At 46.2% G+C, this 18,625-nt stretch overlaps 1 protein-coding gene across 4 annotated transcripts in view; it reads right to left on the bottom strand.

Annotated features, from left to right (window-relative positions):
• Positions 1 to 12,186: 12,186 nt before the first annotated feature.
• Positions 12,187 to 18,625, bottom strand: part of PKNOX1 (PBX/knotted 1 homeobox 1) — a 42,278-nt gene continuing 35,839 nt past the window's right edge. For all 4 annotated transcript variants that reach the window (XM_068179635.1, XM_068179637.1, XM_068179636.1 and 1 more), the window contains one exon: positions 12,187 to 17,701. In XM_068179635.1, the coding sequence (XP_068035736.1) occupies positions 17,490 to 17,701 (212 nt within the window). In that variant the 3' untranslated portion in view covers positions 12,187 to 17,489. The remainder of the gene's footprint in view (positions 17,702 to 18,625) is intronic.

The raw sequence follows: 18,625 nt of genomic DNA, 5'->3' as shown, positions 1-18,625 counted from the left end.
TCTGCCCACCCCAGGCAGGGCTGAGGCACGCCAGGAGCCATTCCTTCTCACCTCTGGGGATGTTTGCCTCCAAGAAGGCAGCAGGAGAGTGTGGAGGCTTAACTTCCTTTTGCCAGGGTCGGGATTAAATCCATGAGATGGTATTTCTTGTTTGGACTCAGATGTTTATTAGTCCTTATCCATGTTACAGTCTCACAAACCCTGAGTTCTACAGCACTTCACTCTAACACACTAAAAATGGAGCCGTGTCTGTCTCTCTACAAGGCCTTTTAAGGCAGACTATAAACTGTCCAATTAAGAAATGACACCTCAATTATTTTCACTTTTAACCCAATAACCAACCACCCGTGCCCGCAATGGGGACTTTTCTGTCCAATTCCACAAAACCACCCAAACCCACGGAGAAGAAGGTGAAGAAGAAGGACCAGCCTCTGCCCTAAAACCTCCATCTTGCTTTAAATCTATTACTGCATTCTAAACCCTTAAACTCTGAGTTTCCACCCTGTGATATTACACACTTCTATTCAAACTCCACCCCCACAATCCCAGTTCTATCATTCCATTTTGGAAGCCTTCTCCTTCTTCTGCTGCCAAGTGGCTACTTCATATTCTCAATTTAATCTAGTTTGTAGGAGACTTTTATTAAGTTATAGAATGCTTAAGTATTTACATTTAGGAAAAGTGTCTCTGCTGTCTGTTGTTTCCTGGGTGACACGAGCGATTATCAGATTTTCTGAGAGTTTTTGCTTGAGCAGTAACCATATTTGTCCAGAAAAACAAAAACTGATTAGCTCAATCCTCATTGTATTGTGTTTATTTTAGCAATTATTTTGCAAAGTGAAGCATGTTAGTCCATGCATGTATTCCAAACTCACATAAGTCTGAAAGTGCCCCATAACTCCATGAAGCCCAGAAATGAGTCTGAATCTGGACCAGCCTGGCTGTTATGGATTAACCCAAAGCCCAGTGCTTCCAGCAGCAGCACTGCAGGGCTGCAGGGCTGCAGGGCTGCAGGGCAGGGGCTGCCAGCTGCAGACAGGCTCCAGGACAGGCAGATGCACTCCGGCAAAGCTGAAGTAACTGCTGAGTATTAACCTCGAATTTTACAACTTCTTCTGTTTGTTAACTATGAGTGTGGGAGTTAATAAAGTTGGGTGTGAGCTCGAGATATTCCAAGATTGCTCCACCTGGGCTGGAGCCAGGCTCACCAAGGTGCTCCCAGGGCCCCTTCCCCTGTGCCTGGGGTCTGCTCTTTGCGGGCACATCCAACAGTGGCACTGCCCTGCCCAGGGATGTTGGTGTTGTGTCTCCTGATGTTTGCCAGGCCGTGACCCTGAGGGTGTCCCACAAGGCACGGCCCCATCACCAGCCCAGAGTGCTGGGTTAGGAGTGAGAGGGACTGGCTGTGCCATCCTGCCCACTGTGTCTCTGGCGTGGAAAAGGCCTCAGGAGGCAAGGGAGTTTTCATTTGAGCTGTCTGCAGAAATCCCTGCAGGAGCTATAAACACATGCCCATACAGCATCAGTGGCAGGAGCAGCGTGTCCAAATGTCCCCCCCCACCACCCACTCCACTGTTCCTTCTCCACACATCCCTGTGCCTGTCCTCTGACAGTGATGACCCCCTCTGGGTAAATGGTCCTTTGAGTTCCTTTTCCTTCCCCTACCATTGAGACCCTGTCAATATTTTATGTCTCCACTGAGAGGCAGCTGCCCAGCTTGGCACAGCTCGGTGCTCTTGAGCTCTGTGGGCCATGGGGGCTCTGGACCAGAGGGATGGGGGTTTCCAGGCTTCAGGAGCCATGAGAGGGAAGCAGGAGGTGGATGAAGGCCAGGCAGCATCCCAGCCCACTGTCCTGAGTGCAGTGCTCCAGTGCTCCCTCAACCTGCAGGTCCACCCGTGCTCTTCTCCCAACGCGTCCCGCTCCAAAGGGTGAACGGGTGTGTGCTCCCAAAACCCTCACTGCTTTCCAGTCCCATCTGCCCCAAGATGCCTCTGCTCTTCACCCCTCTGTTGTGCAAGGCTGGGGGGCACATTTCCAGTGAGCTCATGAGTACATCAGGGCAAGACATTTCCACAGCAGGGACCAAATGGCCCAGGGGGGGATGAAGCTCGGGCTGCCCGTGCTGGTCAGGGCACATGAAACTCCCGTTGTGCATCCCTTCTCTGCTGAGATCCACGGCCTTGGCTCCCTGCAGCTCAATCCAGAGGGAAACAAACCCCAAGTGCTTTAAGGGCCGCATGTCAAGCATGTGGCACGGGAGGGCTGTCCTGTCCTGGGAAGGTGTATGCTCTGAGAAGGTCCATGCCCACCACTGGCTCCTGCATTTTGGGGTGCATCACCCCAGAGCTGGCTCCATTTCAGCTCTGCTGCCTTCCTAGGGTTTTTAACTCGTTTTGTTCTCCCTGTGCACCCCGGTATCCCTGTCCCCAGCAATCTGTGAAGCACGGGGGGCTGCTGATGCTTCAGAAACCCTGGTGAAGTTTGCCTAGAGGGGCGTGGGGAGCCAGGACAGAGCTGCAGACGCTGGACACGCCGGATTAGCCTGAGCTCAGACGGAACCAACACCAGGAGCAAGATAATTATCTCGCTGGCCCTGCCCAGCACCTTGGAGGCTTCCCCGCCTCTCGTTTCGCCCCGCCAGGGCTGCACCGTGCGGACACATAAATAGAGGTGCCGGCCGGCTCTGGGGCGAGAGCGGGGCCCATTCCCGAGCTCTCGCAGCGCATCCCAGCGCCCGTCCCGCCTGCCCGGCCACCCTGCAGGTAACCGGGAACCACGGGGACCGGGAACGGGGCAGGGCCAGCCCGCAGCCCCAGAAGTGAGCGGGAGGATGAACATTTCCCCAGGGAATAGCGGGAGGCTGGTGGTGCTGCTCAGTGACAATCGCGTGGCGAGGTTTTGCTGGGAATTGGCTCTGTTGAAGGTGCCCGATTTCGCTGCTGGGTGGGGTCAGGTGTTTTGGCAATGGATGGGACTGGTGAGGCTGGGGTGTGAGAAACCTTCTCACACGGCTTGGTGATGTTTGGTGGTGGCGTCCTGCTCTGTGTGGGGTGGCTGAAGCTGGGACAGCCAGGAGGGAGCTCTTGGTTTGGGGAAGGGAGAGCCTCTCCAGCAGCAGCTTTTCCATGGGGAGCATAACTGGGTTCTGTGCCAGTCCTCTGGGAATGGCAGTAAAATAACCACTAGATTAAAATGTGTGAATGAAAGGAAGGGGCAGAACAACTCCAGCAAAGATAAAGCATGTCTAAGTAACTTAAACTAGCAAAAACGTTTTGCTAGTTTTTCTTTAAAACCAGAAAAGCTTCAAAGTTTTCTTTTCTTCTTTTTTTTTTTCTTTTTTTTTTTTTTTTCCAAACTGATAGCGGACAGGGTCTGTGCTTTCAAGTTGTTTTCTTTATGGTTATGCAACTTGCAAACGTTTTTTGTTTAAGGAGCTGTTAAGAAATAACTGCGAGTAGTTGCATGCCTGCAAGAGCAGGAAATTTGGGCTATCAAAGGGTGATGATACAAATGTAATCAAAGGTGGCAATGGGAGAAGAGACCAGAGCTGGAAGGACCCAGTGCAAGAAGGAAGGTGTATTTAATACACCAGGACATAAGGGCACTCAGACAGAAGGAAGGGATCTAAAAATGCAGTTAAAGGAAACACTGGGTCTTGAAAAGGTGAAAGAAAAAAAAAAAAAGTCCTCAGCCTTTAAACAGGAGCAAGATTCAGCATGGGCTGCCAGGTGCTGTGCATCCAAGGTGTGAGTGGAGAAGGAGGAGGGAGCAGGGACAGGGAGGGAATTTCATGGCAGGACTGACTCTCTGAAAACAAGCTCACCAAAGAAATGGAGAAGAAAAGAGCTGAGTCCCACAGGAATGCCCAATATCAAAACCATCTTCCTTAAGAAAAAAAGGTTTTTGCAGTTGAAATAGAGATGGAGTGACCCCCTTGGCTTCTTTTGGAGGAATGAGGTGCTGGAAAAGGCATACAGTGAGTGGCACAGCAGGACAGACTGACACCCAGACCTGGTGCCTGGAGTAGCCACAGGACAAGCCACCAAAGCAGACAGTGCTTCTTTGGGCCCTTCTTATGTCCAGGCCTTCCAGGAACAATTAATTAACCATTTAAATGTAAATTATTATCACCAACATGAGGGTGAACAAGTCCCATTTGCTAGTCAGGGCAAGCATGCCAAAGCTCAGCGAGTGCTGCAGCATGGGCTTTGCTCACCAGTGCCCACCTGTCTGAACCCTGGGGATGGAGGACACACAGTGGTCGAGCCAGGATGGGGTTTTGGGCATGAGAGATTCTGGTTTAGGACCAGGTTTCTGGCTGGTTCTGGTCCTGGTTGATTCTGGTTTCTGGCACCAGGCAGCTGTGGGTGATCCAACCTCCAGCCACGGGCTCGACAAGGAGATGGGGCTGCCTCCCCTCGGCTTTAAACCGCGGAAGGGCCAGCCCAGAGCGGGGGCCTTCCATGTGCCCACGCCCAGTGTGACACCTGCTCCCAATTTCCCCTTTTTTCCCCCCCAGAATCATGGCCCTCGCCGGCGCCCTTCGCCTGGCACTCGCCTGCCTCCTGCTCCGCGGCGCGGCCCCAAAACCCACCTGCGATCCCAGCGCCTGCCCGCCGTGCCCCGAGGGGGACCCGGAGGGGACAGCCACCCCCACGGCCGCCGGCTGCTGTCCCCCGTGCCCCCTGCCCTGCGCCTGCCCGCCCTACCTGGAGAGCGACTGCGAGATGCACGGCTTCGCCGACGGCCACGTGCCCGCCGGCCGCTCCTTCTACATCGACTTCGCTCGCAAGCTGTGCACCTGCCAGCCCGGCGGGGACATCGCCTGTGCCCCGCGCTGCCCTCGCCCCGAGCCCGCCTGCCGCGCCCTGGGCAGCCCGGTGGCCGATGGCTGTCCCCGCTGCGTCTGCCACGACGAGGAGGGGATGGCGGTGCCCGCCGGCAGCGTCACCCGGCGCGGCTCCCAAACCTGCAGGTGCCCGGCCCAAGGCGGGGAGCTGCAGTGCAGAGCGCCTGGCAGCGAGCAGTGAAGCTCTCCTCCCTGCTGGCTCAGGGCAGGGCAGCAGAAAGGCTCCTGCCCCGTGGGGCATCCTCGCCGAGAGGCTTCAAAGGGTCCCTGAGGACTCGGAGAGGGGGAGATGCCATGTTCTCCGTCGTTTGTAGGCCAGGGCAACGTGTCTGTAGGGGGTGAGCCGGCTTGCTTGCGAGGTTTGTTCCACGGGTAAACTGAGTGCTGCTAGCGTGTAACTGGAGCAAACGCAGCTATTTATTTATTGGGAAGATGATTCTGCTTTTGTATGTGTTTGTGTTTATATAGGCTGTTTATATTAAACTCACTGGATGAACTTTCTCCCAGGAGCCAGGTTTTTTCTTCCTGTAATTCCGTCAGGTTCCAAGTGGTGGGACCAAGATCAGAAGGCTGGCTGACACCTTCTCTCCAGTCTTTTCCTGCGGGGAGCGGTGGTCTCCAGGACGGTTTGGATGGATGAGATCTCTGAAGTCGGGTTGATATATGCTGTTTATTAGAAAGGGCGTGGGTGCAAGGGCCCTGCTTGGAGCTGCCAGCTGCAGCTCGTGGCAGGCCCAGGGGGAGAGGGAGAGAGAAGGATGGGGAAGCGGGACAAAGGAGCCAGGGCAAGGAGCAGGGACCAAGAGGGAGGGGGGAGAGCAGGAACCAAGAGAGAGGGGGGAGAACAGGAACCAAGAGTCCGGTCCCTCGGGCACACCTTATCAGGGGGCTTCAAGGTGGGCTGGAGCAGGACTTGGGCCAATGGGGTCACAGATACCTGATACTTCAGGGGAGGGTCACAGGTGTGGGATGAACCATACATTGGGGGTGAGACAGAGCATTCCATCTGACCTTTGGACCTATCTGCAGGTAAAGGGCATTGTTTAATCAGAAAGGGAGATTGCTTTCAGCCTGGCTATACTATTGTTTTCTAGTTATTCAGTAGTCAAGGTTTGTTATTTCAAATCTAGTTCTCATCTCAATGTCTGTATTTTCCAAATCTTTTGCCAGGTAATCATATTTATAAGGTTTTCCTATTTCATCTTCCCCAACATTTTCCTTCTCCAATCTTTTCATCAGGTGGGAGGAGGAGGTGGGTTAGCACAGCTCTGCGTTCTTAAGAGGCAAACCCCTCTCCTGTCTCCATCCCCCAGAGCAAAGCCTTGGCTCGCATGAGGATGGTGGCACTCAGTCCTTCACAGTCACAGTGATCCTACCCAGTTCAGTGGGAATGCCCCAAACTGTGTCTCAGTGACTGTGTCCTCTGGGTACAGACACAGGATACAGAATACTGCATCTTCTGAATGCTTTGACATATATAAATACACATACATAAAAATATATCTATATATAAAACCCACAGCTTCATCAGGCTGTGTCATTAACACATGCTAATTGTTTAAGGATTTAATAAAATAATTGTTACCAATGAACTTTTGAAGACTTTACTGATAAGGACACACATTCTCTTTCCTCTCGTGTTAGCTAGTGGTACTCGAGCCACACAAGGCTCTCTCCAACCACCTTGGCTGCTGGTACACCTGGACACATTAGATGGGTCCCCTGGATTATTTTAATTTTCTTCTCTCCTGCTCTGATGCTGTTTGACTGCAAAAAACCCCAGTGAGCAGATGAAATTCAGAGGGAGGGTCAGGAAAAGGTTGGAGGAAGCAGATGAATTTGGTTTTTGGGATGCAGCAGGGGTCTCCATCCACTGGGGAAGGGACCTTAAGGATTATCCAGTTCCAGCTCCCCTGCCATGGGCCAGGACACCTTTCACTGTCCAGGGTTCCTCAGAGCTCCATCCAGCCTGGCCTTGGGCACTTCCAGAGATGGAGCAGCCACAGCTTCTCTGGGCACCCTGTGCCAGTTCACCACCCTCACAGTGAATAATTTTTTTCCTGTATCTAACCTAAATTTCTCTTCTTTCAGTTTGAAGCCATTCCCCCTTGGCCTGTCATGCCAGACCCTTGGAAATTCTCTCTCTCCGTGTTTTTTGTAGGCCCCTTCAGGTACTGGAAGGCCACAAGGAGGTTGCCTCAGAGCCTTCTCTTCTCTGGGCTGAACAATCCCAGTTCTCTCAGCTTTTCCTCACAGGACAGCTGTTCCATGTTTCTGTTGCAGGGAAGGGGGTTTGACCTGACAACACTTCGCTCTCTGCTCTTCCCCATTCAGTGTAAAGATCTTAGTTTTTAGTAAGGTTGAAGCTCATTGTTCACCTTCCAGACAGACACCAGACATCCCATGCCACCGTGTCCGCCAGCAGCACAAGAAATTCTTCCCATTACAGGTTTCTAATTTCCTGCTGTCCAGGTATTTACAAATTGCTGAAGGAACCACATCCTGTATGCCCTTGCAAGGCGAGTCCATGGGGTTGGCTCTCTTCTGTGTCTGCCAAGAATTTAAGGAGATCAGGATGAGTTTGCAAGGGCAATGATGGGGTTTGCAAGCACAGGGATTATCCAGAGGGAGTCATGAGGGATTTGGAAAGGCTCCTCACTGCCTGGGGAGGGTGGTGGGCTGCTGGGGTTGTTTATCCTTTGTCACCCATCTTATCTGTCTCACGGCTCCCTGCTTTGTGTGGCTGATAACCTTGGAGCAGAGGGGAATGACCGACAGATGGGCAGCCCCTGCATAATATTGGGTTTGTCCTCTCTACCCAGTGTCAGCACGGGAACAATGAAAGAGTTATTGTTCAAATATCTCTGCAAAAAGGTCCCTGTCGGCTCCTTTGCAAGCTGCTCCTTGGAGGTGGTGCAGAGTTGCTTTGCTCTGCCCCCACCTCTGATGTGAAATACCTTCTGTCTCCAGGATCTCTGTCTGCATTTCATCACATTGAGAGCAGTAGCTGCATTATTGTACTTTTACCACGAACAGCACACGCACAGGGAGAAGATTAAAAACTCACCGTGATCAGTCGTCAGAATTTATTCACTTAAATTTAATGTCCTGGGGTTTGGCATGCTTTGTTTGAATGGGTGTTGTCCTGGATTCTCCAGTATTAATCACCCATGTGCTTCTCTGCAATTTGGACACAGTATTGCTGGTATTATTTGTATTTTTCCAGGTCAGATTTTCCCCAGTCTGGGCAGGGGTATAGTTTTGTGGCCACTCCTCCACATGGTCACTGTCACTTTGCATCACAGCCAGGCAGTGTTAGCAGGGAAGGACTGTAAATATTTCTCAAGAGCAAAGCAACACACAAACTCCTGTGCATCCCTAAATGAGCGCTGAGAACTGAAACCAAAGCTGCAATTTGCAGCTCCTAAAAAGAGCTCACTTTGCACGCAGAGCAATCAGGTTTTGGGGGTTTGTAACGGATCATTACTGATGTTTAGTTAGTTGTGGAAAGGACAGGGCCTTTCTTCATAATTTTAATCATAAAATGGTTGATTTAAATAGAACCATGCTTTAGCCCTTGGTCCTTTTATGAGCCCTCTCAGTTCCTGCCTCATGAGGCTGTAAAACATTAAAATATTCATTAATGAAAGCCCATCAGGAGGCTTCCTTTGGGCACAACTATGTCAAGAAGTTGAAGTGTTTGCCCAAGTCCTTCTCCCTTTGCCAGCAGCCTGCCAGAAGTGAATTCCTCAGGTGTGGTTCACCAAACAGCTTTAGCACCCAGACTGCATTTGCAGAGCCCAGGTGTGCGGGGCTGGCTGCTTGCCATTTGTTTTTTTTTCCTAGCTCTTATGCTCTTAAGTGATCAGAAATCTTGATCCATGGCAGGTTCTGCACTGGTGATTTCTCATCAGGAGGAGAGCAGAGCTTTCCTAGAGGACCCCCTAATTAAATTAGAACACAGTGTTGGTAAGAGACTGAGCACATCCCCCTAGAAAGAGTTTTTCTTTAAAACTTGGGGGGAAGGGAGAGAGGTAACATTTGACACTTTTGAATGTGTTCATTATAGAAAATTTTAAGCTGCCCTGACACACCAAAGGTGCAGTGCATTTATTAACCAGCAAATGGCACAAGGATGGCAGACACACACACACACACACACACACACACAAGTGTATTTGGGTTTTTATGATTTAATAGGGAGTGCTCTAGGCTGGGGACAAAGTGGGGATTGGTGAAAGGTTGGGGTCCATGATCTTGGAGGTCTTTTCAACTTAATTGATTCTGTTCTATGATTTAGTTTCAACATTGTGCATCTACACTAAAACCAGCTTTTTTAAAAATCATTCTGATACTGCATCCATAGCAGCACCCACAGCTCAGCTCTCCAAGGCTGCTGGGCTTTTTCCAGCAGCTGGCTTTGAATCCTGGAGTGATTTGCAGAGTCATTATTCATGGCTATTCGCAGTTCAGAAGTTCAAGAGACACAAAAAAAAAGATTAATTGTTGCCAGTTTCCAAAGAAAGGAAAGAGGAAGCAAAAAAAAAAAAAAAAAAAAGGCAGCAAAACCAGTTGTCTGGAGCTGCTGAAAGTGTCCCTGTGTGTACAAGAGAGTATAGGCATTACCTAACAAATGATGCCAACACGGTTCCTCAATATCTTTGGAATTTTGCCATTTTGAATTTCATTTGATGATGATGGTTACAGTTTTCAAGAGCTTTCAGGTCTCGATCCAGCTATAGTACAGAGTTAAGAAACTTAATCAGAGTCAGCTGTGCAAAATAGTCCTTTTGTGTATTTAAAAAAAAGGCAACAGAAATACTCTCACCTTCCTGGCCTTAATTGGGATCCTGCCCATGGAACCATTTATACTGCTAAGTATCTTAGAAAAATCAGTACCTGCACAGTAATTGAATTTGTAATTATTGTAATTGCACTTATCAATAAGTCCCTTGTCTTGTCTGTGTGCCAGTCTCTGCTGAGAGCAAGGAGTCTAAACCTTAAAGACCAAAGAGGGCCATGAACTGAGCTGTGCAGAAACGCGAGGAATCAGAACTTGATGAATGTTAAGAAATGAAGGGAAGCGTCCATAGTTTGTAGCTCATAGTGAGATGTTGCAGGTGGAGGGACGCACACAGCCCTCGAGATGAAAAGTCAATCACTGGTTACTTAATCACAGGACCATTAAGGTTGGAAAAATCCTCTGAGATTGAGTCCCAGCTGTGCCCAATCCCCACCTTGTCCCCAGCCCAGAGCTCTGAGTGCCACCTCCAGGCCTTCCTTGGACACCTCCAGGGATGGGGACTCCAAACCTCTTTGGGCAACCCGTCCCAATGCTTAACAACTCCTTAATTGAAGAAATTCCTGCTGCTGTCCAAGCTGAGCCTTCCCTGGCCCAGCCTGAGGCCGTTCCCTCTCCTCCTGTCCCTGTTCCCTGGCAGCAGAGCCCGACCCCCCGGCTGTCCCCTCCTGGCAGGAGCTGTGCAGAGCCACAAGGTCCCCCCTGAGCCTCCTTTGCTCCAGGCTCAGCCCCTTCCCAGCTCCCTCAGCCCCTCCTGGGGCTCCATTCCCTGCCCAGCTCCATTCCCTGCCCTGGACACGCTCCAGCCCCTCCAGGTCTCTCCTGCACTGAGGGACCCAAAACTGGACACAGCCCTCGAGGTGTGGCCTCGGCAGTGCCAGCACAGAGGGACAAGCCCTGCTCAGTACAATCTGCGTATTTCTTCAAGACTTCTAAATATCTAACTTGAAAAATTCTTGGGTCTTAGCAAAAAATTATCGAAATTAATTTTTATTACCACAGTCACATTTAGTGTGTATGCATCAGTTCATATTTAGGATTCAGGATCAAGTTAATGAAAAATGTGCAAGGAATAATTTTCAGGAGTAGGTCCAAGGGCCTCAGCTCCTGCGTTGTACCAGTGGGGACACCAAAGTCCAACAGAGAAGGTAAATACCCACAGATTTTCCCTGATTACTTCACAAGCCCTAGATCACAGCTCAGTTGCATCAGGAAGACAAACCAAACTTCACCTGCACAGGTCACACTGCGTTCAGATTTTGGGAGGGTATCTAAATGGTGATTTTTCATTTTGTGCTTTAAAGACACGACAGATGTAATCCCACATATCTCACACACTCTGAACTTGCATGAATTTATATATGGGTAAATAAATACCTAATATGTGTCCCAGCCATGTTGTTGGGTTGTTTTTGCAGAATCCTCATTTCACACTGTGTAGTTTATTTTCCCCTTTTTTAGCTTTGAGGATATTGCTCCGGTTTTTACAAGAAGTTATTTAGGAACAGCCCTAAGTTGCAGACTAAAGGACTTTGTAAACTGATGCTCCACAAAAGCAAACCAGCTCACCGGTTATTTACAACTATTTACTTCTGATTCCTGTAATGGCTTCTTGAAGAGGTGATTTATCTCCCAGGGGAATTTGAAACCATCCAACTGAAAATACTCCATATGGGACCTAATTTAGTTGATATAATAATATAATCACAGAATGGTTTGGGTTGGAATGGACCTTAAAGATAATCCAATTCCAAGTTCCCTGCCATGGGCAGGGACACCTTCCACTGTCCCAGGCTGCTCCCAGCCCCAGTGTCCAGCCCGGCCTTGGGCACTGCCAGGGATCCAGGGACAGCCACAGCTGCTCTGGGCACCCTGTGCCAGGGCCTCACCACCCTTACAGGGAAGAATCTTTTCTAGTATCTAATCTAACCCTACTCTCTCAGTCTGAAGCCATTCCCCTTTCAGATTAAGGAAAAAAATTGTTCCCTGGCAGCAGTAGAGTTAAAGTTAATTCCAGTTATATCACCAGGAGTTATTGGCACTACTCTCAGACACTCTTTTAATGCCAGACAAGGAAATGATAAATACTCCTTTGTCCAGAACACAAACTACTCATCTATCCACAGATTAACCCTCTAACCACAAAACATGATCCAAAATCTGCCCTCTTCCCTTCTGGAGGCACTCGTGGGTGTCACCATGCCAGATGCTGGGAAGAGACAGCAGGAATAAATAATGCTCCAGCAGGTATAAATAATGCTCCAGCACTCAGCAGAAGTACATCCAAGAGTACCCACATCTGATTTAATCTCTGCTGAGCAGGACTCGCTGGATATGAAATGAGTTTGAGATTCTTAGTTGAGAAGAATCTTGTAATAAAGGAGCTGCTCATTTCCTGAAGATTTCTGATTTGGTAGAACATGGTAATTTTAGAAATGTATTACAATCTGGCTAAACAAGTTAACACATGGGATTTGCAGAGAGGAAGTATTTTCAAATAAGTCACTACCATATATGCTTGGAGCCATTACTTGAAGTTTGATGTCCATGCCATTTTAATTAGTAATTTTGAAACAACAAAAAAAAACCCTACCCAAAGTCACAAACATTGTGGACTATTTACCTGCTAATTCTTTCATTCATCCAAGCTGCTCCTACATTACAAAAGGTTAATAAAAATCCCCACACTGGTAAGAACTAGTAAACATTGTCCTTCATTTGCATAAACAAGAAACCCCAAACAAATACAAAGGCCAAGGATTTTCCCTGGCCAAGAATGGGTTAAATAGTTTGAAACTATGCTCAAGATTTCCTGAAAACGTATTTGTCTTTCAGCCAAACAATACTGTTAAAGCAATGTAAATGCTTTGCTTCCAAAATGTGCTTTTTCTGTTCACAGAGAGCAGCAGTGTAAAGATAAATCATCCATGAAGCATATTCTCATTTTTAATTTCATCCCTTGATAGAGCAATTGCTTCAAAATCCCTTAACAACCAAGGAAAGCAAAGTTACAGGGTTCACATTTGAAAGATTGTCAATTGTACAGACCCAGTGCTGCTAATCCTCTGGCAAGTTATGGGCTGCTTCTGTCAAGACCTGAAACACTGGATTTTATTAACACCAACTATTAGTGTTTATGGGTGTCTACAAGGCTGGAAAGGCATTTCCCTGCCTTCTCACACCTTACTTTTCTCTGGCAAAACCAACTGTGATCACTCAGCAGGTCCTAAAGAACTAAGTCACAGGAAAGGAACGGATTTGGTATTTCCAGGTGACAGGAATGAACAAATTACCTGATTTGGGCAATGACTGAAAAGCACATCAGTGCCAATTTCACCACACTTTGCACTGGGCCATCAGGTTACTGTAGGACTTGAAAATTAAACAACCCAGAAGGTCTTTGAAGGAGTTTAGCACACCAAGGGCAGGGGAGGAGGGGAAGGAATCCACGCTGAGTTTGAGTTGGGCAAAATGAACCTGCTCCTGTGCTCAGCTCCGCCGCAGAGTGAAGAGCAAAGTGCGTCCAGCTGGTGGTTGGGTGGTTTGCACACCACAGTTAAACGTGCATCTTCATGGATATGCCGTTTTCAGGAGGTGGTGAGAGTTTGAATTTATTATTAGGAAACCAAAACATTTCACTCAATTGTTTGACATGCGAGATTTTCATGAGGGAACGAAGGTTAGTTACATTTCCAACAGGATTTCAAAGCTACATTTTGCCTATTCAACTCTTAAGCCAAATGTAAGGCTGAAAGGTTGAAGAGACTTATCAAAGGAACAGAAGTCAGAAAGACAATAACAATACAGTACCTAAAGATGGGTAATTCACACATTTTTGACATTTGTGTCTTGCATAGACAAATACTTATTAATTTTTTTTCTCCCAAGACGACTCAACTTCAGAAAATAAAATGCTAAATCAACTTTAATTACAGTTAAATGCATGTGTTCCAATTTTTCAAAACACCAGGGTGTTCTGGATTTCTGTTTGTTTAAGTGCAACTATCATCCCTTGGAAAGGCTTTGTTTTATCCTGTGGGCTGCCAAGTTCCTAAAGTCAGGAAGGTGGACTTGTGATTCTTCCAGAAACAAATCCATGTATTATTTCACAGAACACTCTGAGGTGGAAGGGACCCACAACGAGTCCAGCTCCCCAGGAAATGGCCCACAGGGGATCAGAGCTGTGCCCTGGGTGTCACTGGCACCTCTCTCTGACCAACTGAGCCAACCTCAGGCCAGGAGCCGGGGCTTGAGCCACGTGTGCTCCTATTCCACTCCAATATCCAGAAACCTAAAGCTGCTTTGGAAGCACAGGAACTGGGAACTGCAATTCCTCACTGTGGGTCTGGCCGCATTTTGAACATCAAAAAAAAAAAAAAAATTTGTTGCACCCCAGGTTGCCATGAAATCCTGCCCTGCCAAGCCCTTCATCCATACCCAGGTTTCCACTGCAAGAAGACCCAGGTGTGCAGGCAAGGCAGAGCTGGAGGGCTCTCCAAGAGATTCCTGACAGAGATCAGGAACCAGGAAAAGGTAAACGCAGCCTGCCACGGACCTCTGGAGCTTCCCTGAAGTCAGCAGGACTCCACTGTGACACAAAATCCAGCTGGAGAATACCTTCTGCAGAGCCAGGGTTGATTCTGAGTATTTTCTGACGTGATTATTTCTTTGTAACAGTCATTCAGAAACTTATCCTGATCGTTTTGGAATTGATTTACTGAACTGCAATGCTTCCAAAGTTAAAAAAAAAAAAAAACACAACAGAAAATTGCCTTGCCTGTTCCAGGAATATTGAAAAAATTGGACTGAGAACCCTGGTTTGGGTTAGAGTGGAAAAAAAAAGTTTCAATAATCGTACTTGCAGAAGAATCACATTGATTCAAAAACCAAATTATTTCTATTGCATATGAATATGACTTTAATTTGGGGCAGGGGGAATTATACACAGACTTTAAGTCAGGTCCCCTGTAAAGACTTTTTAACTAATGTAAACATGTACCTTTCCTCAATAGTGATGCTTTGCTGAAACCAGCAATCTTTCCTACACAGAAAAAAAAAAATACTCTATTTGATTTTTCTTCTTTTAAATCATGAAAAGAACAAGCACTTCTCTGAGGTTCACACCCACTACAGAATTCTCACTGAATTGAAGAAAATATTTGAGTTTCACATGTTAAGCACTACTTTTACACTGGTGAAGCCTTTTCAGTTTTAGGAATTCAAGTCCCTCTATTTTTTTAATGTTTCTAATCTGACAGTGAAACTATTCTATATTCCCCTTTCACAGTAAACTCTGGCAACTTCAGTCTCCAGGAATTGATAAAGTAGCTGAAGACAAGGTCATGTTTTGGAAGAACAGAACTTCTGCTACATGTAAGGTGGAGGGAATAATAATAATAAAAAAAGCTAACTAGAAAATGGCTTCTTTCTGAAAAATAAACTTTCAAAAGTTTGCAAACCCTGAGGCCTGGTTGTTCCCAATAAAAATTCCAAACAAACCAACAAATATAACCTGCTATTGCATGGTAACAGTGGGGGTAATGAAGCACTCTTGGGAGTTAAAAACAATTAAAAACAAAAAAACAGAATCTGAGTTCCAGTAATCTGAGCTATCTTTTGTAGGGGCAGTAGGCTGAATGCTTCCAAAGGAGCAGGATTTGTACATGGTTTGTCTTTTAAAGTGTTTTGGGGTCAAACTGGATTTGACAGCAGCCTTTGAGATAGCCATGCTATGTCAAAGCCTTCCTAATTCATTTTTCATTATTCATTTACTGTGCTGTCTAACAAACATGGCACATCAGTGGCAAAGCAGAGAAGTCAGAAAAAAACAAGTTCTTAGAAATCACCAGTTCAGTGGAGCACATAATGACAGCACTTGAACTAAGGAAGATCCTCAGCCAGGACTCAGTGAGAGCCAGAGCAGAAACGCCTCTTGTGTTCAGTAAAAACCATTTAAAAAAATAACTCCCAGTCACCCCAAACTCCTGTTATTCTCCATGTGTGTATAGCAATGCCACTGATACTTCTTCCTGAAGCTTTTCTTCCAACTCAACCTTGCCTTGGAAGACAATCTGCCATGACCAGCTTCCAGCCACTTCAGCATGTCCAGCAGCACATTCCTTCATCCTCCTGAAATCAAGGGGACCTCAGCATGTGCCTGAGTGTTCTGAGAAGCAGAAATTAAGTACTCAATTAAATATTTGCATCTGCCAAAGGGTTTTGTTCAAATACAGTGTCTGAAGATTCTAAAGGTGACCACCTTTCTCCCTGTCACGTTAGAAACACACTCAGATTTGGTCAAAATCAGAAGGAAATCCTGGCTTTGATCTAAGCCAACACTGTGACAAATGGACAGGGACAAAAGAGGGTGTTGATCATACCATGAGGCTCTTGAGTCTCTTATTTGCACTCAACAACGGGAAATACAAAGTTCCAGAAGCAAGTGTTCATGGATAGACAATCACAGACTTCAAACTTTGGGAAAATGAAAGAAATGAACTGCTACCACAACAAAAATAAAACATCCCAAAACAAAACCAAACCAAAACCCAGCTGTTTGTATCACCAGCTCTTTGTTTTTTTAAATGACACACAAGGATTTCCTACTCTAACAAAGCCTGCTGTATGTTCTGGTAGTAAACTTCAGATCTGAAGAAATTTGATATAAATCCATGTTATTATTTTTCTTTTTGTATTAGGGGAAAATATTTCAAATGCAATAAAATAGCAGAATTCATGACTGTATAGTAGGCGACTTTTCATTTTTTTAGATTCAGTTGTACAAACTATAAAGTGTTAAATTTCTCTAATAATTAATTGGAATAGTTGTGGGTATTTGAACTTACTTACCTGAACACTCATTTAGCAAATATTTTCAGATACAAGTCTAGATACAGAGTTATGCAATTTGAATATTAGTTTACACATAATATAAATCAATGTTTGACAATATCAAAATCCCATCAAACAGTGGGCCCTTCTTATGCTATTATCAAATATAGTATATCACTGTGGGATAGCTGAGAATCATAGAATGCTACTGTAGGCTTGTTTATTAAATTGGGTCAATTTTCAGACCTTCCAAATAGGAATACTAAACATTTATTTTTCCCCTCTGGAAATTTTTTTTTCCTCCTGCTTAATACAGTTGTCATCCCAATTTCTAGTGAATTTATAAAAATATTTTTTTTATCCAATAACCCCAGCAAGGTAAAAATAGGAGTTTTTATAGCAAATGATAAACAGGCTCACGGACTATGAGAGAAACTAAGCTTATTTAAATTGCCATACATTCTCTACTGAATCACACATCAACAGTTTCTTTTTATGTGTGTTGCTGTCCACCTCAGACTAGCAGTTTTTAAGGTGCAGAAGCATCTTTCAAATATATGCATCTAACTCAATAATCAAGTTTCACACACTAGTGTCACATGCTTTAAATTTACATCACCTGCTCATCGAAAGCTGTGTTAAACAACAGCACTAATTGAAACTGCATAATTCATCAGAAACTGCAGCACTTCCAATTCAGAGAACAAAGGGGTGCTTACGTGGTTCTTTATATTACTAGATATAATTTTCTGAAATAAGGAAAGGAAAATAAACAAAAAAAAAAACCAAAAAAAAACCAAAAACACATTTGAAAGAAGTTGCTGCACCTGCAAAAACACTCTTTAAGCTTACTATGAAATACAAAAAAGTGCACCCTTCTATATCTACATATAAAACATATTAGAAATAAAACTTGTGTAAAATGTTTGCTGTGCAAACTATAAAAAGTCAGTCAGTCAGTCCATTCTTTTTCCTAAGTGTTTTTTCTCCAGGCTCTCTGGCTTCCTACTGCAGAGAGTCGCTGTTATCCAAGACCAGCTCACTGATGTTTGCTGTCGAGAGGTCTCCCCCGTCGTCCTCGCCGCTGTCCACTGACTCGTCCTCGCTCTGCCCTGCCATCATCACCTGCTGCACGGCCAGGGTGGCACCATCTGAGGACAAGGACTGCAGACTGTCTACATTCATGTTCACTGGAGCTGTGATGGTCACGACAGCACCTGCAGGAGCACAACCACAGCACTTCAGCACCTTTTTTGCCTTCTACTTATACATTACGGAGCTTTTTTCTAATCAACAGCTACCCCAGAACAGTTGTTTCTAATCAATAGTTACCCACCACAGAAACTTAAGGGACTACATTAAAATAGAAGATATATAGGCTGTCAAATACTTAAATTGCCAGGAAATGCCAGAATTAGGCTGGTCAGGAATCTTAAACTTTGTGTTGTGAATCTTAAAATCTGTCTCATGGACACCCACTACAACAGTTCTCCAATCAAGTCATCACAAGGCCATTTCTGCAAAGTATTCTGTCGGGATCTGTGATCTTTAGATGCTCCTGAGGTTGTAGAAAGTCTCTGTCTTTCAGCCCCGCTGCCAAAGAAGGAGTTGTGATTCGTCTGTGCTGGTTTTTAAGGTTGTTCATTCTTTCTTATCTATAATAGTTCTCTCTGCCCTGCAGCAGGTCTGTCTCACAGGACAGCGTGCGGGGCTCTGCCCCTCAGTGGGAATTACAAACAATATATACCAAAAACTACGTGTGCTATATTTACAATAAAGTGCCAATACCTATCACCCATGCTGAACAGTGTGTCCCCAGCCTAAACCAACAGAAAAATGCCAACACCACGGTGAAACACGGAGGGCATGAAGAAGAAGAAAAAGGACAAAACACACCCAATTTCCTCCATCTTGCCTCCTTTGAACCCCTTATCTAGAATCCTAAAATTCTACTTTTGCACCCGTGCCACACTAATTACTACTTATATCAAACACTCAGAGCTTGGAATTCATCCTGAAAGATTTAAAACTCTTTTCCATGGACAGAGATCAGAGACAGTGTCTCTCGGGGCTCTGTACAGGGGGGCTCCTGACCCCCTGCCGGGGTCCCAGACCTTCCAGGGCAGCCAGAGGGATGCCCT

The sequence above is a fragment of the Anomalospiza imberbis genome, chromosome 2 (genome assembly GCF_031753505.1).
Source record: "Anomalospiza imberbis isolate Cuckoo-Finch-1a 21T00152 chromosome 2, ASM3175350v1, whole genome shotgun sequence".
NCBI classification, from domain to species: Eukaryota; Metazoa; Chordata; class Aves; order Passeriformes; family Viduidae; genus Anomalospiza; species Anomalospiza imberbis.
The sequence above is the reverse complement of the archived record's forward strand: the minus strand, read 5'-3'. Positions and strand labels throughout refer to the sequence as shown.